We start from the raw sequence: 23,398 nt of genomic DNA on the forward strand, positions 1-23,398 counted from the left end.
GAAAAGAAGAAAATAAAACACAAAACAAAAAACACAATACTAAATACTAATACTAATATACTAAATATACAGAGGAAACAAAATATATACTAAATAAATCTGGGTCATAATTAAAAGTATAAAAACTGGATTAACAAACTATTTATTAAACATTAAATCATGTTGAGGAGGCGTGTTTGGTCACAAAAGGACAAAACCAGGCACAAAGTCACGTGTGGATTGGGAGTATGTGATCTACATAAGTGGCCCATGTGAGCCTCTTCAAACCTCTCACATGCTGCATGGGGGGCCGAATCAACACAGGCCGAATCTTTATTGATCCCAGCAACATTTTACATTGAACGTGGGAATAGTGAAAATGACGAGGCGACACATCACAACCGCTGTGACAGCTTCTAAACACCTTCCTCACACAGTTTACACAGAACACTGAACACTGAAAGCTCAGCCAGCGGGTTATTTATTCATCAATCATGTGGTGAGTGTGAGCGCTCACCCGGCAGAGTGGTGAAGTTGAGCTGCACAAACACCCCCGCCTCTCGGTTGGTGTTTCCCGTGCTGACCTTGACGATGACGGAGTCACAGTGGCTGATGTTAACAGCTCCAGCTGTGGGGATTCCTCTGGTACCAGAACCTTCAGCATCTGCTTCTGCTCCGCTACTTCCGTTTTTAATAGCGACAGTGATGGCTAGACTGTCGTCCAGCCCGGAGATGGGAATCTGGGTGCCGTTCTCGGTGCGGAACTCCATGGACGCCACCTCGGTAGAGACGGTGAAGTTGGCCACGTAGTTGAAGGGGAAAGGGTTTGACTCCACCTGTTGAGGAGAGGAAGGAGGGAGAGATAACCATGAGAGGAGGTGCACAGTGGAGAAAGTATGATCTGAAGTAAGTGTGTGTGTGTGTGTGTGTCATGCCGTGTCACATCCTTTTGTATTCGACTGAGTAGCTTTACATTAGATTTAATTTAGCTGATGCTCATGTTACATCCATACACCGTAGACACGGCTACAGGGAGCAACTCAGGGTTAAGTGTCTTGCTCAAGGACACATCGACTAGGGCGGGGATTGAACCGCCAACCCCCTGGTTGAAAGACGGACCTGCTGACCACCATCACGTTACCTGGAACAGCAGCTGCATGATGCTGGTTCCGGCTGCAGCCCTGCCAAGACTGGAGTTGAACGCTCGGGGGATGGAGAACCGCTGGCACTCTGGAAATATAAATGAGAAGAGAAGATGAAAACTATGAAAACAAACTATTATCACGCATGTCTTTCCTCACGTTCCTGTTCATAAGGTAGTATAAACATGAACATATTAGTATGACTGTGAGTAGACTTCTTTAATAGTGATTATAGTTAGGGCGGTCTCAGGTTTCACCTGGTCCAGCCCTTAGAGGTGCTGCTATAGGCTGCTAGGGGAAGTTTTAGGATACACTGAGCACCTATCTCCTCTTCTCTTTCTCCTTATGGATGAATTTTCATCTCTCCATCACACCTTATTAACTCTGCTTCCTCCCCTTTGTGACTTCACGTCTCATTGGGTCCTTTGGACCTGGCTGGGTCTGATGCCTCCTGCCACGGCCCTGCTTATGCACCCCACACCACCGCTGATGTTTTTTCTATTTCTTGGGAGTTTTTCCTGATCCGATGTGAGGTCAAAGGTCAGGGATGTCGTATGTGTACAGATTGTAAAGCCCTCTGAGGCAAATTCGTAATTTGTGATATTAGGCTACATAAAACAAACTGAATTAAATTGAATACATTAGAGGATCAATGTTGCCACCGACAGAAACATAACTTCCATCAGCTCACGAGACACTAAACACAACAAGCCCACCTGGACTGTTGTTGTCATGGTAGCAGAGAAGGCTCTGGGTGTCCGCCAGTTTCCCCGTGGCAGCGATCTCGGCTCCCCTCAGCACGAGCGGCTCCTCGTTGAGCACCCGGGCGTGCATGAGGATCCGCATGAGGACCGAGGACAGGCTGTACGCCTTGGCCGCCACTCGCAGGGGGTGCGGCTCCAGCGAAGAGAGAGAGGGGTCCAACGGGGGGCCTCCTCGCTCCTCACCGGAGGTGAAAGAGGACGTGGAGGGATGTGAGTGGGAATCCAAGTAGGTGAGCTGGAGGTAAGACTGGGATGTGGACTGGCCCACCTGATGGATCAGATCACCTGGAGGGGCGGGGGGGGGGGGTGATATAGGATCGGGTTAACAGCAAAGAAATATATGACGTGGACAAAAAGAAACACCATACAAACTATACATCTTCTAAAAAATAGAACTTTAAGTAGAGTGGTGCTAAATAATATGTATCCTATAGAACAAGTAGCGTAAATAGAGTTACATCAACAGATCTAAACAGCTCTATTTTTAGCTGCACAGTATAAAAAAGCTATTACGTTTAGATTTTACAGAAGCTATTGTGTCTTTGTCTCCTTTTATAGACCAATAAGTAAAGCTCCTAAGTAAAACTTTATTACATTTGTCATATACAAACAAGTTCTGTAAACAATATGTGATCCCAGCATTTAACCGATCCCGATTATTTAAAGGAGCAGTGCACGTTTGTAGAGCACCCAGGGGAGAAGCTTCGGATTCTGGTGGCACAATGACGCTCTGACGCGCGGACCGGGGGAGCCGGGTGGATTTGAAACGTTGGTTAAAGGACGTCCTGCTCTGTCCGGAGACGCAGAAAACATGGCCTCTCACCCATGATGTTCAGGATGTTGTCGGCGATCTCCGTGGGGGTGACGGTGCCCTGCTTGGTGTCCGTCTGCAGGATCTCGAGCATGGACTCCAGCTTGTTCAGGGTGCTGTGCTGACACTCCTCGCAGATGAACTCTCGACTCACCGCCTGGGGAAAAAAAACACATACAACTTGTCATTTGTTTGCTTTTGCGTCTCCTTCTTCTCCCTCTATATATATTAATGGCCTCGCCCCCCCCTACCGCCTTTCTGGATCATACACTCTGTCATACTCATTGAATGTGTTTACGTAATGATTCCTTTTTTCTAATTTTTGGGAGTTTTCCAGATCCGATGTGAGGTCAAAGGTCAGGGATGTCGTATGTGTAAAGATTGTAAAGCCCTCTGAGGCTAATTAATAATTTGTGATATTGGGCTCTATAAAATAAATTCAATTGCATATTCTTTGTTTTAACAAGAACACTTCTTTCTCAGATCTTTGTTTTCTTTTCTTGCGCCCTCTTTCCTTTCCTTTCCTTCCCACCTCGCCCCTCCCTCTCGTCCCGCTCACCGTGCACTGAGCCAACGCGGCGGAGGTCTGCTGGATGTCGTTGACGGTGATCAGGTCGAGAGCGGTCAGCGCTCTGGTGATGTTGCTGCGGATTCGGAGTCGGTAGCTGCGCTCGTGCGGGGACACGCGCGGCGACTCCCTGGTCTGCTCATACTGGAAGGAGGTAAGTACGCAAGTATAAGAACGCTTCACGTATAATCAGCCGGTGAATCATTTCCACGGATAGGCCTCTCTTTACCTCGTTCAGCACCGTGATCAGAGCCAACGATAACTCTCGGACTCTCTGGGAGTCTCCCTGCTCTAACAGCTTTTTGAGCTTGCTGTCCGTCAGCTCAGACAGCCAATGGGGAAGGCTCTTGTAGTCAGGTGGCGCGTCAGGCAGCACAACTTCAATGGACCTAGACAAAAAGCACTGGGATTGAATATATGGATTTTAACATTTCTAGAAATTTGTTGACTTCAGTAATGTTGGTTTCATAATAAATTCACTTACAAAAACAGTATACATATAAAATAATTTTTCTGACATATGTACAGTAACATTTATCATCTTTTATTAACCATAAAGGTTTAGTAATTGATCCAAGAGCAGCGAAACCTTATTAGGATTTGAAGTAAAATAAGTTTCTTCCTCCACAGGAAGCTCGGTCGTACATAACAAAACAAAACCCGTGGAATAATTTTACCACTTAAAAAAATGTAATATGATGATGTGATATGATATGATATACCTTTATTCGTCCCACAGTGGGGAAATTTCAAAAATCACAGCAGCGGTGCACATCAGAACATCAATGAAAATAAATATAAAAACACAAAACTGTTATGATTTTGAGTGTTTCCTGTTTTGTTTTGAAGTCCCTGTCTCGTTTCCTGTTTCCCTGCGCTTCCTTCCCTGTGCTTGTCTGTTTCGGTCCTGATTGTTCCCAGCCACGCCCTGATTGTTTCCACCTGTGTCTCGTTTCCCCAGTGTATTTAACCTGTGTCTTGCTGCTTGTTCGGTGTCTGTTCGTTTTTGTTCCTGTCTGGTTCTTGTCCCTGTTCCTGCTAGTTATTAATAATAAATCCTGTGTTTTTTGAGAACTCTGCCTGCTGTGTTTGGCTCCAAACCTTGCCCCACCTAACACAAAACTAAATACTAATATTAAATATACAGGGGGAAAACAAAGTAAAGTGTTGATTTTGCCAGGATCTCCATGATCTACTGCAGTTTGTTGTGCAGCCTGACAGCAGCAGGAAGGAAGGACTTGTGGTACCTCTCCCTCAGACACCGTATACGTAATACGTTAGCCAGTTGGTCTCCATGTTGCTTAACTTAAATAGAGTAAAATGTGGGTACTTGTTGAGTGCAGTGATGGCGGCGCCCTGGTGGTCCTCCACCGTGATGGATAAAGCAACGAGATTGCGGGCCGAGCTGAAGCCCGGGGGCAGGAAGGCCGAGTGCTCCGGGCTGCTGCCTTTGTACACACAGAAGTCCTCGCAGTAGTCGTCTTTGCAACGCGTCACCGATAAAACGTAGAGCAGAGGAGTCTCGGAGACCCCCAGATCACTGTAACCTAGAGGCGAGAGATGGAGAAAGACAAGAAATTGGTAAATAAGGGAGGAGTAAGTGAGGGATAGGAGAGATTTAACAAAATAAAACATGTTTAAGAAAGGGAAAGAATGAAAGGTAACACGGTGTGTGAGAGAAGGAGGCCATATCGTCCATCTTCATACCCGAGCAGTTGAAGTGCACCCGGTCCAACAGCGTGCGTATCCTCCAGCCTTCGCCGTCTTCCCCGTACTCCGTTCCCGCTTCCCCTCCCCCTCTCAGGTGACACTCCCCGCCAGCCGGGGGCATGTTGTGGTGCAGAGTGATGGAGGCGGCGCCGGCGCCGTCCAGACTGCCGTCGGTCACGTGCAGCGTGAAGTTGTAGGAGTCTCCGTGGCGAAGGACGCCCTGCCGCAGCACCAGATTCATGCCGTCACTTCCCGTGGTGGTGGAGGAGGAGTCGAGGACCAGCGTCTGGTTCTGCAGCGTCATCGCGCTCCAGCGCTGAGAGGCGGAGAGAGAAGGATTTCACGTTGAGAGATTATCTAGGAATATAACAGCGTGGATGCTTTTTGAATGAGGAGACCGCTTCAAGACTTTCATTGATAAATGTTCTGTTTCAATGCTTGTTTTAATTTATTGGGTTCAAAACAAACAATTAGAGACATGAGTGACAATTAAATACATAACTAATTCATCATAATAGCTTAATGCTTTTATTGTGTTTATTTTTTATAGGTAGCAGGTTATGAAAAGGGTAATTAGTTGACAAGAGAGGCCCTTAATAAGGCACAAGATCGACACAATAAAATAAAGTTCAGCACTTTTGTGTTATATATAAATAATATTTACCTACTCACGTTGAACTATATTTAGTGAGATGTATGCAAAGAGTAGCACATTCAAAAATATCCCTTTTTATTAGTATGGAAATTAAAATCCAGTGTGGTTATAAAAAAAGTGACCTTGGTTTGAATACTTCTAAGTATGTCAGCAAGTGAGCAATTTGAGGCCCAGGGACTAAAAATTTTTTTCCCCTGTGTTAGTAAGGAACAAACATATTGGCTCTGGCTCCAGTTGTACTATGACCTCATTCTCTCACACACACACACACACACACACACACACACACACACACACACACACACACACACACACACACACACACACACACACACACACACACACACACACACACACACACACACAACTGTCCGCATCACAAATCCTGTGGAAAGTCTGAATAAAGAAGAGATACGGAGGAGGAGGGAGGAACGGATCTGGAAAAAGAAGTGACATCACCTTGCTGTGACACAGAGATTGTGATTTGGAGTGTGTGTGTGTGTGTGTGTGTGTGTGTGTGCCTTTACCCCACGGTGAAATCCCTGGCAGTTGGAGCAGGTTCCTCTGAGGTAGACGTATGAGTTCTGGCTGACCTCGTAGATGGACTGGGCCTTGCAGGACACGCACTCCAGAGACACCATGGGAATATGGCCACTCTGGACCAGCACCTGTCAAGCACACACACACACACATGTGGTCAAAGGTCATTCAGGCAGTGGATCGGATGCAGTCACTAAGAAAGCCGACCTGTGCCATCCCAACTAAGGACACACCGATCCAACCTTTAGAGTCCTACCCTGAGCTCTGGGTACCAGCAGATAGCGAATATCTGTCTGAAACCAGTGTTACATTAACGAGATGTATGCGTCAGTGTGGAATCGACTGGGATCCTTCTTTTATGTGTAAGGCAACATCAGGCTTGACTTAAAAAACTTTGTAAATTAAAATGTAAAAAATAGATCCATAGATATACATTTACTGAATTGTTCATTATAATTACAATAATAGTAAAACAGCAACAGTCAACCGTAAATCTTTTTAATGCAGCAACAAATTGGTCAACACAGCAATTTAAATTGCGGTCTATAATGTAGAGTTAATACACGTAGAATTGAAGTGAATAGATGAGCCTCATTGTCACCGATATCCTATCCAGATATTTGAGTCAGTGATAGTCGGCGGTGGAGCCTCCCCAATCCCAAACATCCAAAAACACATAAAAGACAAACTAAGTTGATCCACTTGTTGATTCTTAAAAACCGAAGAAAACACGAATGAAGAGCGAGACACAGCTCTGACAGCAGAGTCCCTCCTCTTAGCCGAGGGGGCGGAGTCAGAGTGAGGGATGACAAAACACTTCTGACACGCTCAACACGTTAATGTTAGAGTGCCACAAGACGGATGAAGCACAAAGCAATTTCCTCTGAGCAACGGGATGCAAATATAGCACTTAATAGCCCCCTGGAATAATAATTGTTCATGCATGTATCAATGTGTGTAGTGGGATGAGTGCACTCACCGTCTGTGTGGTTGACTCGGGTGCAATGCCGTCTTTGCTGATGGTCAGTCTGAAGGTGTACTCCACGCCCGCTTCCAGCTCGGAGCCGGAGATTCCCAGCACTGGGTCGCTGGTGCCCAGTCCGAAGTTCAGACTGGAGCAGTGCTCCGCACCCTGCGAGCAGAAATTAGGACTGTTTTGTTTATGCATATTTATGTTATTTGAAAAATTTAAAAAAAGACATCATGAGGCTCCATTAAAACTGCTGTAACTTTCTAACTTAAGGAACAGCTCGAGACTTTTGTTGAGGCCGCTTTTAGTTGTTTAATGTCAGATCTTGGTGTGATACCCGCAAACTATGTAAAGCCCCATGTTCACTTTGGGATACTCCGAGTTTGAGTAAAATAAGTTAATAAAACAATAAACAATCACAGTTTTAGACATCAGGATGGAAAAAAGTGGACACAGGTGTTATTTAATATTCAATGAGTAATTACTCTAAATATGTATTCTGAAGTTACTTTATACTGTATTGGCTTGAAAATACGACCCTGATTAAACTTATATTGCAAGCGTGTTGTTTTTAATCAGACTTTTAAGACCCATGTGTCGGCTGATATTTTTGTAGTCTTTGAATTTAAAATGTAAAATATTGTCTGTAAATTAATTTTATAACTCATCAACTACAAACTGTGAGGAATGTCAGAGGAAAGCAAAAACAGTTACATTGTGCAAGAGTGAAATTTAGATGGATGCTGCCTATTCAACTCCAAGCTTGCAATTTAGAGCAACCCGAGTAGCTGCCGTTATTTTTGTGTTATCTTTTGCATTTGCCTTGTTCACAAGGTTAGCCTCCACGTTGTATCCCATCTCCACATTAAACATCTCTCCTCCTCGTTACTACGTGTTCAGCAAGTAGAAGAATTAGATATCAGGGTGCGGCTCGAATTTATACAACATAGTTTTTTCTAACGACCTGTCATTATTTCAGAACTTCAATGTCACTGGAAGAACAGCAGTAGATAAATACAATTATTATTATTATTATTAAGTATTCAAGCAAAAAACACTGGCGCTTGATAAAAAGTCATGACTATAGAACAGGCTACTGGCACATTTGATTTGTAAAGAATCAACAACAACACACAAACTGTAAACCACAACAAGCCATGTTCCTGCTGAGGACGTGCATGCTTATTAACGTACAATATAATATCATGTGAATGGAAACATGATGCAAAGTGTGAAAGCCGACAGACAGCGTCAACTGAACCAGACGAAGCTCCTCTGACGGTGCTGCTCCCTTACCTTCGAGGTGCTTTGACACTCCCAGTGGTAGTGGAGCAGTGACTGGCTGTCGGGGTCCATGTTGGGGTCGTAGGACTGCACCGCACTGAGCTTCAGGTCCTGAGTCCTGGACCACGCCCGGTATGTGCCCCCCTCTATGATGGGCATCAGCCTGACAAAAATAAAGGACCCATGTAACCCCCGGCTAGTTCTCGTGTGATTGGTCTACGGATCAAAACGTTGAGCCTCTGCAGCTTCATCGTCTTTGCAAACCTCCTGATTGGTTGATCAAACTTCCTGGTGGAAGATGTTCTCTTTTTTTCCTTTCTTGTTGCAACATGACTTCTACTGTCTATTTACAAATGATAAATCAAAATTATTTTACGCTCGTTTCGTGTATGTAGTGATTTCTAAAACTTGATTTCAGTTCCCTGACTTCTACATGATGGTTTGCTCAATTGCCCAAGGATGCAGGAGCAGTTTGCAGGAGTGGTTTTCATAAATATAAATTACTAATCTATTGTAACTCGTATTAATCTAAAGTGACTACAAATGCCAGATTTAAAGGGACAGTGTGATCTATGCATCAGATTGTTTCGATGAGATTTGCCTAATTTAGGAGATCTTTTGAATATGTTGGACCTATAAAGCACCCGGCTTGCTCAAAACAAGACTTTTCGTGGAATATCTTTTCAGTTTCATTCTGCAGAATTAGAAAAAAATAAAATAAATAAAAAGTAAAGAGTCCAAATGTTGTCTCTCCACTGACCTGGTTGCCATGACGCTGAGCTGCAGACCGGCGGCCTTCCACAGCGGCACGCCATCATAGGACATAGAGAACACCAAGGTGTAGTTCCCTGCAGCTAGAGACATCTTGGGCAACGACAGCTGTAGCCGCCGCACATCCACCTCCGCCGGCAGGCGAACGACTGGCACGAGCACGGACTGATAGGGCCGAGTGGCCCCCGCAGAGGGAATGCAGGGGCCTTTGTGATTATCACAGGAGGGCGTGGCGAGTATCTGCCACAGGTACTGAGCTCCGTAGCGAACGCAGCCTTTCAGGTCCACACTAGCTTCCACCAGAGTGGGCTGGTAGCGCCAGATGGTCAGACGAGGTGCTTGAGCCACCTGCACTTCTGGCTCCTCGCACTCTAACACACTGATGTGGATCTCCACTTTGGCCAACACCCAGCTCACCAGGTTACTGCAGTTCACCTGGCGGGGAGAACACAAAGAGAAATCTCAAATCTCAAGTCGAGCTTTCACTTACAGCTTCGTATTTTGATGAATATATAGAGAGAAATGTAGTTCAAACGTACTCGGACCAAGTAGTGTCCTGGGTATCGGTACTCATAACCCACGGTGGTGGTGTTTGTGTGAACGGGAGGAGAGACGTTGCCAAAGTCCCACAAGCACGCCACAGAATGAGACCTGGGTTTGACATTCGCCATCAGGGTCACCGTCTTGTTGATGAAGGTCTCCACGGGCGCCGCGTACAGGACGGCCGCCGTCAGCAGGTTCTGGACCAGGATGTGCTTGGTGACGTTCTGAGCATGTAGTGCGTTGAGGGCCTTCAGGTAGATGGTCAATAAGCCTGGTTCCTCTGGCGTGTAGAACACCTGAGGGTTGTGTGAGACACATCGCCGCTCAACAGCTGTTTGCTTTCATGAGATTTCTTTTATTTATTACCATTCTTCAAATGGGTCTGACCTCTTTGCCCATGTGCGACGTCTTGTGCAGGTGGTGTAGATCAAAGGTCCACAAGAAATGAACGGGCTTGCCCGTCAGGATGTTGGCCACAAACAATCTCTTCACGCCCACGGGGATCGCGGCACAGCTTCCCTGGATGGTAAGCCCACGCACCGGCTCCATCACCTCCACCTGGAGGTGCCGCCTCTTGAAACTCACCTGGATTGTCATATTGCAGAACAGAATATGCGCCCTGCATTAGTTTGATTAAATCTCGCTGTGTGAAAGACACATTAAGTGATAATTACATTTAAAAGTTCACAATTATTTCCTTATTTCTGCTAGGTACATTCTACTTACTGACTGAAGTGAGCAGCAAGGTCAAATATCTTCCTGGATGCCAACAATGTGCTCATATATTATCTTAAAGTGTGCTATCCACTTGACGTTACCTGGTTGTGAGCGGTGAGATTCACCATGTACGTATCCACCCGGCTGAATGTGTGGCTGTAGGTTTGGTCGGGTTGAAGTCGAACAGTGGCATCGCCGCTGATGCTCAGGATGAGTTGAACGGCCGAGCCCGCCGCCATGGAGATGGTTAAGTTCACCTTCTCACCGACCGCCGCGATGGTTTTACTCGTCCTCAGCTCCAAGCCCTGAATCTTGTCCTGAACAAAGAACTCTCTGGAAACCACCTGGCCGCTGACGTCGTTGGTCGCGTTGACACTGACGACGGCCGTTCTGGCCTCCTGGAAAACGAGAGAGGTGTTCCTTCCCAGTTCCGTTCTTCCTTTCAACCGCCACGTCCACGTCACGTCGGATCCCGTCAGCACCTCCCCCTGCAGCGAGACGTTGACCCCCGTCGCCACATAACTCTGCTCTGTCACATTCGTGGCCGTGAATCTGAGACCGGAAATGACTTCCTGGACACTGACCGTCTTGGACTGAACCTGAGAGCTAACTTCGTTGAACACTTCCACCGTCACTCGCTTGAGGCCAGGACTGATGAAGGCGTGGGTCTTCCAGTGCTGGTTCCACTTCATAGGGTCTCCATTCACAGACCAGCGGTACTGCAGGTCTGAGCCCGCGACACTCAGCACCGTCAGGTTAGTCGGAGCGTCGACCGCAACGGGGTCGTCGCTGACCTGCAGGTCCACGCCTGCAGCCGGCTCCAGGAAGTGGACGGTCCTGTTGACGGACAGCCTGCCCAGGAGGTTGGCTGCCCGCAGGAATATATTACACGGGCCCGGCCTGGAGAAATTCACCTCCACCGTCTTCCCGCTTATGTTGAAACTCGAGCTGAGGGCGTCCGGCTCTTTGATGAGGCTCCAAGTGAACGTCATGTTGGTTCCTTCTTTTACTCCCGCGTGGAGGCGGAGAACGCGGTTCGTAGCGAAGCAACGACCGTCCGATCCCGCGCGTCCGGCTCCTCTGCTCTCGCCCTCCGCCAGAATCTGCAGCCCCTCCAGCTCACGTTGGACATACAGGAAGATACTGGCTTGTTTGGCCCCCACGTCGCTCTCCGCCGTCACGCTGATGTTGAACGTGCCGACGGAGCGGAAGGTGTAGAACATGGTGTGCGTGCCCGGGATCGGGGTGCAACGGTCGCACAAGATCCAAGAAAACCGGACGCCGTCTCCCTCCTCCATTTGGGCCTCGAAGTGGACCGAGGCGTTGAGGGGCACGTTCACCAAGCTGGAGTTGACGGTCAACCCGCGGATCGCTGCGAGCACGGCGACGGGCAACGTGGTGCGATTCCTGCTGACCGTGTTGGACGCCGCCAGCGTGACGTTGTAGTTCCCACTGATGTGGAAGTTATGGAGGATGTTCTGACCCGTGAGCACATGTCCGTCTCCGAAGCTCCAGACGTAAGTGACATTGGAGGCCGTGGAGGTTGTCGTGAAGGCGTACGGCGCTTTAAGGGTCAGGTTGTTGTTTTTAGTGCCATTATGTCGGATAACGATTGGACCGATGGGCATCAACACCTCGATCCCAACACTGGTGTTACAGGCGGAGATGTTGTTGAAGACGACGACTGTCACGGTGTAGCGACCGGGGTTTTTATACGTTTTCAGGCTATTCTCAAAGCCACTGTCAAGCAGGAGGTCTTTCGTTTGACCAAAGTCCCACTGGTAGCTGTAGTTAAATTCTGGCTCGGCTCTGGCCTGGAACCGGATCTCCTCTCCAACGGCGTAGTGTGATTTCTCCAGTTTGAGGCTGACGTTCGTCAACGCCGGCTGCACACACACCCAGTCGAGGAAGCTCGCCTTGCTGGCCTTGTTTGCCCTGCTGGACAGAAGCAGAGAGAGCTGGTAGTTCCCACTTGTCCAGTAGGTGTGCGACACCCTGGGGTCGCCGCGGTGCGTCTCGTTCGGGCTCCCGTCCCCGAAGCTCCATTCGTAAACGTGAGCCGAGGCGTTACCCGACACCCAGGCCTGAAAGTTGACAGCGATCCGCTCTTGGAGACACCCGGACGGCTCCATCTTCACAACTTGGAAGACAAACACCTGCACCGGGAGGATCGTCCAGCCGGAGCTCACGGCGTTGGCGGCTGTCACGTTCACCGTGTAGTTGCCGTCTTTCGTAGCCGTGTGACACGTCGGGCTCGGACTGCGTGTAGACGGTCCCGTCTCCCATCGAGAATGTCCACGTGATGTTGTTACCTGATGCAAGGCGTGCCCGTACTGTGGTGAGGCTGTGGAGCTCTGTGGGAGAGGAGCTCTCCGCCGTTAACTCTTCGATCTCCTCGTACACGAACATCTCGGCACAAGCCTCCATGGAACTGATGGTGTTGTTGACCGATACGCAGCAATTAAACACGCCGCTCTGGGTGAAGGTGTGTGCCACGCGGCGACCTCGCAGCGGGGCAGAACCATCTCCAAGGTGCCAGTCGTAGTGGATGCCATAGGGGGAGGGCAGGGGGTGAGCCTCAAAATCGGCCGATTTGCCGGTGAGGAGGAGGAGAGGCTCCGTTTGTATATCGACGCGAGTGAGGATGCTGTAGACGCTCATGTTGATGCTCTGACTGATGTTCTCATAACGGTTGGACACCGACACCAATGCCGTGTATATCCCTGTCCAGAAGAAGAAAGGGAGCAGAAGAAAAAAGGGCGAGAAATTAGCTTTTTGTCATTGTCTCGTAGGTTAAAACTTTTTAATCTTGTGTACATTTAAACAATGTCAAACTGAACTGGCAGCATAACCCCATTAGTTATGCTGCTGATGGGGTCAATGGCTCACCTGGCTGAGAGTAAATATAGATGACGTTGTTGCTTAGAAGGACCTGATTGGGGGAGTCTGGGCAGAGCTGGGCGGGGTCGTAGGGAGGCTTGTATTCAAATTCCTCATATCCGCCGTCACCAAAAGACCATCTGCCGCACAACAGAGTACAACCATTACATGAGAACCATCAAAGAAACAAATGGGTATTAGATCTATGAATGCATTATAAACATTTATATTCGCACACGCACACACACACACACACACTGGACATAGCTGGAAAGTGGGAAACCTAGTCGGACGAGGAAATGGAGGGTTTTTGGAAAAAGGAGAAGTGGAAACTCCAACCTCAGGAAGTCTCTCTGGAACAAGCACGGTGAGTGTGGAGAGGAAAACTAAGTGAAAGAGTGCGCAATAGTTGGGAGGGGAGGAAATGTAAAAGAGGGTGGGAGAGAAGAAAGTAAAAGAGAAAGAGTGGATGAAAAATAGGGTGTGGGGGTGGGGGTGGGTTACAGAAGGAAACAGCCGAGCAGAAAGGAAAATTCTTGTCCGCAAGCTGCTCCTCTAACCGCACAGCTATAAATCCCGGGGCTCTGCATGGTGAGACGGCTGCACGGCGATTACGGCGCACGGAAGACCAAAAACAGGAGAGAAAGGAGCAAAGAGAAAGGTAGATAGAGGTGAAGAAAGAAGAAAACGGCAGTCAACACACAAACAGATCAATCTATCCCACAAAAACAGAACAATCTATCCCCCCCACTGTCAATACCGGAAGGTGGCGGCCACGGCCATGTCGACGAGCACGGAGGTGGTGAGAGTCTGCGTGGAGCCCTGAGGCACCACATCCGGCACACCCTTCACCGTGAGGTTGGCCATGGGCTGCAGCCGGTCCACCGTCACGTTGAAATGCTCCGTCAGGGTGCTGACATGGTTGCTGGCCGTCACCTGGGAAAAGATGTCACATGACCAAGAGGAAGACAGCTGGTGAGAAGTTGAAGTCTTGTACAGCACGATAGATTGTGAGAGAACACAATGAGATAATATGTTAATCCTCGTAATAATTATTTTAGGCTTAAATGCCAGATATGGTATGTTTAGACTTTCTTAAATGTGAAAAGTGTATATGCTGACAGAGGAAAGCAAGACCCTACCTCTCTGAGTTCTGGGAAACAGTTGAGGGCATTTTTAAGGATTATTATAGAGCAGCAGTTATTTGATGAAGTAGTCTGCAGATTATATATTCAATAGTACGTAATTGCATTATTAAAAAATCAGCAATCTACTGGAAACTAATGATAAACCATTCAGTTAGCCGAACCGCTTATCATTTATCACAGAGCCCATATAGGAACAAGCATTTACGCTCATGTTCACACTTATGGGCAATTTAGAGTCTGTGGGGGGAAGCCGGAGAACCCGGAGGGAACCAACACCGCCAAGGGGAGAACATGCAAACACACCCGGGCCCCTCTTGCTGTGAGCTGACAGTCCTGATGAACCTCCCAGTTAAATCTCACTCTTCAAGGGATATATTTAAATGGAAATATAAAGTCGCCTCAGGCTAAACACAAATCAAGTTGTTCCACTTGCAAAGATTTTGTGAGAGATGACCGATTAAAAAGCTTCATAACAAAAAGCAAACCATGTGTAAATTTGATAGGAAAAAAACCACATTTATATTCCAGTATGAACGGGAGCAGAAGGGACATCCGGCAGTCGGAAGAAGCTCACCGTGAGCTTGTAGGTGGCCGCGTGCTGGTAGATGACGTTGAGCACAGTGTTGTAATAGGTGAAGTACGGCTTGTCATCCACTGTCCACTTGAATGTGGGATTGGAGCCTTCGAGCACCGACGCTGTGTAGCTCTGAAAACACACAAAGACGCGACGATAAGACACCATGCAGAGTGCATCCGGTATGAGCGACACACACACACTCAGACTCTCACCACGACGGACTCCATCAACACCCTGTGCGTCGGATGCGGCTGCACCCCCAGCTCTCTGAGCGGCTCTTCCAGGCGGACGACCGCAGATAAGCCGGCCTCCGTCACATTATTACGGGCCTCCAGCTCCACCTGCACTGGACTTCTCCGCTCCTCCGCGGCCAAGATCAGATCCAGCACCGCATACAAGCTGGGCTCCGTGCCCTCGGCCCCCGACTCTGAGCTCGCCCCGGGCTGACAGACCCCTGGACTAGAGGAAAACTCTTCAGGACAGTGATGCTGGAAAGTCACACTGTGATTACTGCCACGCCGCGAGGCCGTTGTCGGGTAGCGCGAGCGGACCCGCAGCAGCAGCTGGGTGTCGTTGGGCTGCAGGTAGAAGGTGCCATTCTGTGGGGGGGGGTGGAGGATCGTCAACTCCAGAGGAGGCACCACATGAAACGGGCATGATGCCGAGGCGGGGTATGATGGTTCAGCTGAAGTCACCTGGAATTCAACAATTACATTTTTAATCAATTACCAATATAGGACAAATGCATCATTTGCACAGCAAACACTTGTATGCTGATTTATTAGCCAGTGTGAACAGAATATCTTGAATTTAAATATTGCATGCTGGGATTTGTGAAGCAGCTGTGATGTATTACCAGCAGGCTGTAGAGTCCGGCCCGAGGTAGACCAGCAGACAACTGTGGCCCCTCCAGCGGAATCTCACTGTGCCCCACATAGAGCAGCCTGATGGGGCAGACGACTTCCTCCAGCCAGCCTCCCTCGCCGCCCTCCACCCGGGCCTGGAGGTCAAGCTGCGGGGCCGAGGCATCTGTTGTCTGGCCCGTGTTGTTGATCCAGAACCACTCTGATTGGTTGAGAGCAAAGACAGGTTGTCCCCACATCGAATGTGGGGGCGATTGGCAGCGGAGGAGGGAGGCGGGGCCAGCATCGTGCTGCAGGGCGATTATATCGCCGCGGGAAACCAACAGATCCTCCAGGTGTTCTTGTACCTGGGTAAAGTAAACACGGCCTTGTTCAACCGCTGCACTTCCTTACACTGTTAAACCAAGCTGGCTGTCAACAACATGGACACTAAATAACAAGTAGATCCTCTCACCAGTATGTGTGCAGCTGGTCCTGCTGGTAGAGTGAAGACCACCTCATCCTGCAGGGTGTATCTGGGCCTCAGCGCCCCGGGGGGCAGGAGGTGACCCTGTGTGCAGTTAGGACAGGCAGATGGCCGGCAGGGACTGAGGAGGGGCAGACATCGGAGCTGGAAGGGACACCACTGCTCTAGTCGGGGGCAAGAGCGCCGCTCACTGCTCCGGGTGTCATGAGGGACACAAACAGCCACCGGGGAACACGCCGGCCCCCCACAACCTGAGACACAAGAGGTTTTAATCATTTCGTTTTCATTGAAGTTTAGACATATTATATATATAAAGACAGCCACTACTCTGCGTTTTTATTGTGTTTTCATTCAGCGAGCGACTCAGGATGCCTCAGTGTTTATCTGAACGACTCAGAAACTCTTTTGTTCCAGCAGCAGTTTGATTTTTTAATGAACACCTTCAGGTTTTTTTTAGATTTAGATTCAGCATCTTTCTGATGGTCATGTTTTATGGGTCATCTTCTGGTTTAGTTTGTTCCTTGTAGTGTGTTTCTTGTTTCTTGTTTCTTGTGCACTGTGGGCTGTTTATATTGTTGTTTGTATGACTTTTGGTGGCAAATAAGTTTCCCCACTGGGGATTAATAAAGTTTTCTAATCTAATCGGATAATATATATATATATATATATATATATATATTATATATCTATATATATATATATATATATCTATATATATATATATATATATATATATTATATATATAATATATATATAAATTATATATATATATATAGATATTGCTAATTCCTTTGAAATATGGTTGAAGAAATGGTACAATACTTGCCTCTGAAATATATTAGAAAAGAAGTATACAGTTGCAGAAAATGGAAATACTCAAGGAAAACAAAAAGTACCTCAAAACTAAATCACTTGCACCACAAGGTGAAGTCTATCCGTATATAATCATAGATCATTTTCTCTGTTCAATAACAAAAGGCTATAATTCAGGAGAAAAATAAAAAAGATGACAGAAAAAACCACGAATCTAAAGCCGAGTTGTCATTTGTGCATTAGTGGTCACTTCAAACAGACACAGAGATGAAATCTACAAAAAAAAGCCCCAAAAAAGACCTTCTGAATGTGTGTGCAGTGGGGACATGATCAACTGGGCTGATATATCCATCTCCAGGTAGGGAAGAGGTAACCTGCTGTTAGTGTCATTAATTATCTCATAATCTCATCACTTCATCTGCTCTCTGCTCCTCAGGTCTCAGTGGAAAAAACAAAAACAATAAAACACAACACAGAAAGCAGCTCAATGTTTTGTCCGTGAGCCGTGCTGCAGTTACGTGTCAGGACAGGGAGGTGACCTTCATTGCTGTGGTTGCGTTCCTCCTCTTCTTCGTTTACATTCAAAAGAGACTTTCATGTTGACCTCACCTGACAACTTCAGACAAGGTTAGTCAGAGTGTGTCTGTGTGTGTGTGTGTGCGTGTGTGTGCGCGTGTGTGTGTATGCTCTTGTCTAACTGGTAGCGTGGGGGCGCAGATGGCTTATGTTTTTCTAACACCTGCTGATACTCACCAAACAACATGCGGATATTTTTTACGTGTCAAGTGTGTGTGTGGGAGAGGGTGTGTGTCTGACTCACTGGGAAGCAGCAGGTGCAGGCCGGGATGATGACAGTGAGGTCTGTAGGTCTGGAATCGGACGTGGATTTGTGAACGGAGCTCCGGAGTGACAAACTCCAGAGAGGACAGACGACCCGCCTGGCCGAAGCTCAGAGCTGGGAACAACAGCACCTGAGAGGAGGAATGATGGAGAATCAAGACGGACACAAGGTTTAGAGGAGTATGATGAGTTAATAAATGAGGTTTAGATTTACTCTTCACCTCTATGACACCGGCGGGAGGTTGTGGAGCAGTGGGCAGAGCGGACGAGGCGCGGTGCAAAGGATTGTGGGAGGGAAACACAGCCAGGCCCACGGTGTAAACCCCTGCATCTGGAACACGCACTGGAGAGGCAGAGCAGTGCATGAGGCGAGGTGACAAAGAGAGGAGGGAGGAGTCAAGGATTTAGTAGTTTATAATGAATGAAGGCGCAGCGACAGTCAACTCTGTAACTGGTTGCTTAGAGAGAGAGAGAGAGAGAGAGAGAGAGAACAAGCAGACAGATTATCATGTGTTACTTTATGAGACTGACGTGTACCCCCTTAATAGTAATAGAAACTACTTAATATCACTCTAACGACATAAGAAGGTCTTCTATTCGATGACTCTTCAATAAATTCAAAATAAAGGCCCCACAGCCGGTTGAAAGACTTCCTGGTTGTGTATGTTCTGCATTATGTTGGTCATTTGACATCTAGAAGTGATAATCAGGCAACAAGATCATTTGTCTATTATTAAGTCCAGCTTTAAGAGCTTAAATAAATATAACGCTTGATTCTTCGACGAACGCTGTATCTACAGATAGAGGTTTCGACAAATGGCCCTGACTTTGACACGACTGTGACATTTCTTTTTTATAGAATTGCTCCCTCTCGTCTCTGTGCAGCTCGTCTGAAAACGTTATTCCTTGAAAATAAGGATTACCAGAATATTATTGCGGAAAATTAAAGAGAACGGTCTCTGGAAGCTTCTGACACGACGAGCAATTTGTGGCAATTATCAATTATCCAAGTGTCATCCAATTATAATTCTTGTGTCTTATGAATCGTTTTTGACACGAGGGGGGGGGGGGCTGTTCGCTTTTTCATTCTATGCTAGTACACTTCATTTACATGAAATGGATATCATAGTTTCACATTCCTTGCCCTCTGCTAAACCACTTAGGCCGAGAGGGATTTAGATTTTGTTTTAATTACATTTGCATGGAATTTGTGACTCATTTTTCATTTTCCTCCCCTTAGTGTGTGTGTGTGTGTGTGTGTGTGAACACACCTTGGGGGTTGTACTGGCAGACGTAGGCCCGCTTGGCGTTGCACGGGTGAGAACTGGTCTGAGCGCGCTGATCGAGGGACACGCACACGTTGCCGCGGGCGATCGTGGACCGAGGAGGCGGGCCCTCCTCGCCCTCCTGCGCAGCCGAGCCGTTCACCCAGCGCAGCTTCCCCGGAGAGTCAACGTCACTCAGGCCCAGCCACGCCCCTCTCTCCCTGGAACGAGGGAAAGATAGGCGAGACAAATATCAACACGGCGTAGCAAACCGAAAATGATAATAATTGCACGGGAAATGAAGCGATTCATACGTGTAGTTTGGAAGGAATTTATTTTTGAATCAATGTGTGTCTCTAAAGTTTCTGAATAATACCAGCTTGCCTTCAAAGAATCAATGATTGCAGGAAAGCTTGAAAATGGGCTCTGATTGAACCCCACTGGGATGTTAAGAGAGGGGATGTCAGTTATTGAGTACGCTCTGTGATTACAGGAACCCCCTGAGTCCACTAATGGACTGCACAGATTAGTTTTTTCGCTTTCATCCGTCAAGCTCTGAACTGGAAGCAAGAGGATTTTCTTTCTTTCTTTTCAAAAGAAAAGTTATGACTGTGATCTAAAGACGGACACAAGAAATTAGAGGGGGAAAAAGCGTCAAACATTTTAGACGTGTTATTTGATTCTGGGTTTCTTGGTCGTTTTCTGGCACATAAAAACATTTTCCGAGACAAGAACAAGACAAAAGGAAAAAACAAGACCTGATGATAACAAAGAGACGCTCCTTATGTAAGCTAGGGGGAGGAGAGACGTATGAGCGGAGGAGGAGAGGAGGGGATAAGCTCCATCTGCAGCAGGTTTTTTTTCTTCTTTTATCCATTTTGGCCTACGAGGGCAGGGCCTCTGCCCTCACATCAACACACACACACACACACACACACACACTCCTGTGGACTCCTCCCTGGGTGTTAGAAGTTACAATGCAGCTGTGCTTTTACAGATGTGTTTTTTTGCAACCCTCTCTGACCCAAACACCAAAGCCAGCGGCTTTCGGACCGACACAAGTCCAGAAACTCTCCCAACGAAGTCAAACCAAATTCAGAGGACATCACACAAACGGACGGACGGACGTACAGGGATGGAAAAAAGCTATAATATTTCTGTGAAAAGAGGCACAGTTATCATGACTCGGTCTTTGGTCACGGTGACAAAGAACTAATAACAAACAAACCAGAGAAGATACTAAAAGCAGAAAACTTAAAGGCATGAAGTTCAGGAACAATAAATTATGACAAATGAAGTGCTGCCTTTAAAAAACACACGCATACACATCCAAACCACGTACTTTGTGATGGTCAGTCAGTGAACGCTCCACATCTGTTGTGAGTCTCTCACAATAGTCGTGCGCAGAAAGTGATATGAGAACAAAATCTCTTCTTTTTATGTTCGCATCCACAATCTGTTCTTATTTTGTTAGTAGCCGTTGTTCCGTGATATTCACCAATGTTTGCATATTTCTGCTCTTCTCTTAAGTATTTTAAAAGTGGTCGAGAGCACTCTTACCAAGATAAGGAAAAATATTTTGTCTCATTTTCACAGACCACAAACTGTCAAACAGAAGAAAACATTACATTTGAGGAACATGGGGAAATTAATATCATACTGTATACTCAAATTTAGATTAGAATAATTTTATTGATTGGAATATTAATTAAATAAGATGTTATTGGTCCATTGATCCTTCAATGATATTGAGTCTGTTCGGCTTCTTCTGTATGGATGTTCTCCTAAGCGTATAGAGGATTCTGTATTGCTGCTTAAGATTATTTAATCGTACCTCAATGTCACTCCCGCTGCTACTGTTGTTCTTCTGAGACATATTTATATGTCTCAGAATATATATATATGTATAATATGTATAGTATAATTTGTATAATATATATATATGTCTATATGTATTATTATATTTGTATTATATTTGTTTGTGTGTGTGTATATATATATACATATATGTTTCATTTTATATACCGGTACATATATATATACTTCATTTTGTATTTTATATTTTACTTGTATACATCTCTATCTTTTATCTCTGTTTTTTATATTTTATATTTAATATTTTATTCTCGTGTGTTTAGTTTATTGGTGCTGCTACTGTGACGACAAATTTCCCCTTGGGGATTAATAAAGTATATATCTATCTATCTATATCTATATTTTTTTATGGTATAATAATAAAAAAAGAGTTATTGCACACAACACAACACCAGCGGTTAAAAAGAGTTTAGGGGGCGTTATTCCAAAAATAAACAATCTGCCTCAGCGTCTAATTTTTTGTGGGTTCAAATGGGGAAAAAGCAGTTTAAAAACCGTTCGGTGCATCTGGAGACTTGACTTCTCGTATTTCCTCCCTGAAGGTCCCAGTGAAACTGTGAGTGAAAAGGGTGTGACAGAATCTTTGGGCGATGTGGATTCAAATCCAATCCTTCACATTTGATTGGACCGCTGAATTATGGGAGGCTTCAAATGTAACCCAAGAGGACTGTGTAATCTAAAAGGGTTACAAAATAAATATAAATCCTTTTATCTGAACACAGGTAGTTAATTAAGAGGAAAATATAAGACGCCTTTTAAGAGAATGTGAGGCCCATCGTGATCTGTCAGCACCTGACAACATACAGAGCTATTTAAAAGAACAACAACAGCACAATTCCCCACACACACACACACACACGCTGAGAGCTCCTTTCTGCAGCCCACACCGACAGAAACACTCACTGTGTGACTTTGGGGGCCAGCAGGTTACGCAGCACGGCGCTCCGGACTAACGCCAGGTCCCCGCCGCGCTCTAAACACTGCTGGCGAGCGTCCGTCCAGCTCGACTCCCCTGGAACGATCTGGAAGCAGCGTGACGACTCGGCGTGGTACACCCCGTCCTTTGGGCAGTAAGGGGAGGCTGGCACAAAGAACATTCACAGGATTTATCGGATGTTTTAAAGTCACACTTGCACTATTATGGAAAGACACAATGGTTATTGTGTTGCTAAATCTGACAGAAAAGCATGAATTTTAAAGCTTTTAAAATAATATACGACTGCTTATTATACACACTCTGGGTTAAAAACTGCTGGGTTAAACATAACCTAATTGGGACAACAGTTTTTAGTGTGTATGTCTTTACATATTGTAATGCACAAAAAGTTCAGAATTCATCCCACAATACACACACACACACACTCTCCAGTACTGTACAAACAAGAAGTGCACTTATTCAGTTGGAGACGGTCTCTTTAAAAGACATACTAACATTTAGAAATTGGAAACACGGATGTGTGAAAGGGGAAACAATACTAGAGGACACAACATTAAATAAAGATGCAATGAGTTATTAACTATTGTGACTTTTTTTCTCAGTAGTTTGTCCATCTGCACCTCCATTTCCATTCAAATCAAATTATTTAGAAAAAAGAAGCTGATGAGAAGTTGAGGCAAACACGAACAAGACAATAAAATACAAAAGATGTCGATGAATGGAAGGAAGATAAAAAATTTAAAAAACATCAATGACTTTTCAAGACAAAGCTGTCACACACCTGTCACGCATGATTAGATTATTAGGAAGCATATATATACGATATATATGATAATTCAATGAAACAATTAACTCACAATTCACAACAACCCCAATAATAGATGTGACTGTGGAGTTCATGAGATATTTAACCTGTTAACTCCCACAGAGAGCCACAGGGCTCATGGCTGTTGATTATAGGAGGAGTTTAGAGTCACTCAGCATCCGTTTGATGATTAGTTCATTAGTGTCATTTGGTGTATCTTACCTTTGGCAACCTGGACGCCGTCCTTTAAAATCTTCCAGTCTACATTCAGGCCGTCTGCACCCCAGCTGACGAGTGTGATCTCTAGGCTCCTATTGGCCACAGCGAGAGGGGGACAGCGCAGCTCCAGTTGGGGAGGAAGTGTCACGGTCACTTCTCCGCGTGCTGTACGTACCTGAACACATCGAAATATGCATCATATTAAAATCACATGGAATTAAGTAAAAAAACTGTTTTAAAAAACCCATAAAAATA

General features: G+C 46.1%; 1 protein-coding gene across 1 annotated transcript in view; it reads right to left on the reverse strand.

Annotated features, from left to right (window-relative positions):
• Positions 1-23,398, reverse strand: part of pkd1a (polycystic kidney disease 1a) — a 61,427-nt gene that overhangs the window by 18,571 nt on the left and 19,458 nt on the right. The window contains 27 exon segments of the mRNA XM_056410045.1: positions 497-815; positions 1,121-1,209; positions 1,838-2,170; positions 2,709-2,853; positions 3,256-3,408; positions 3,494-3,653; positions 4,595-4,811; positions 4,972-5,290; positions 6,157-6,297; positions 7,149-7,301; positions 8,436-8,586; positions 9,184-9,629; positions 9,734-10,033; positions 10,125-10,322; positions 10,556-12,686; positions 12,688-13,177; positions 13,344-13,474; positions 14,095-14,270; positions 15,057-15,188; positions 15,272-15,754; positions 15,916-16,269; positions 16,377-16,639; positions 18,023-18,173; positions 18,264-18,385; positions 19,314-19,528; positions 22,086-22,263; positions 23,147-23,318. Coding sequence (XP_056266020.1) covers positions 497-815; positions 1,121-1,209; positions 1,838-2,170; positions 2,709-2,853; positions 3,256-3,408; positions 3,494-3,653; positions 4,595-4,811; positions 4,972-5,290; positions 6,157-6,297; positions 7,149-7,301; positions 8,436-8,586; positions 9,184-9,629; positions 9,734-10,033; positions 10,125-10,322; positions 10,556-12,686; positions 12,688-13,177; positions 13,344-13,474; positions 14,095-14,270; positions 15,057-15,188; positions 15,272-15,754; positions 15,916-16,269; positions 16,377-16,639; positions 18,023-18,173; positions 18,264-18,385; positions 19,314-19,528; positions 22,086-22,263; positions 23,147-23,318 — 8,122 coding nt within the window.

Source organism: Pseudoliparis swirei, chromosome 24 (assembly GCF_029220125.1).
Source record: "Pseudoliparis swirei isolate HS2019 ecotype Mariana Trench chromosome 24, NWPU_hadal_v1, whole genome shotgun sequence".
NCBI lineage: Eukaryota > Metazoa > Chordata > Actinopteri > Perciformes > Liparidae > Pseudoliparis > Pseudoliparis swirei.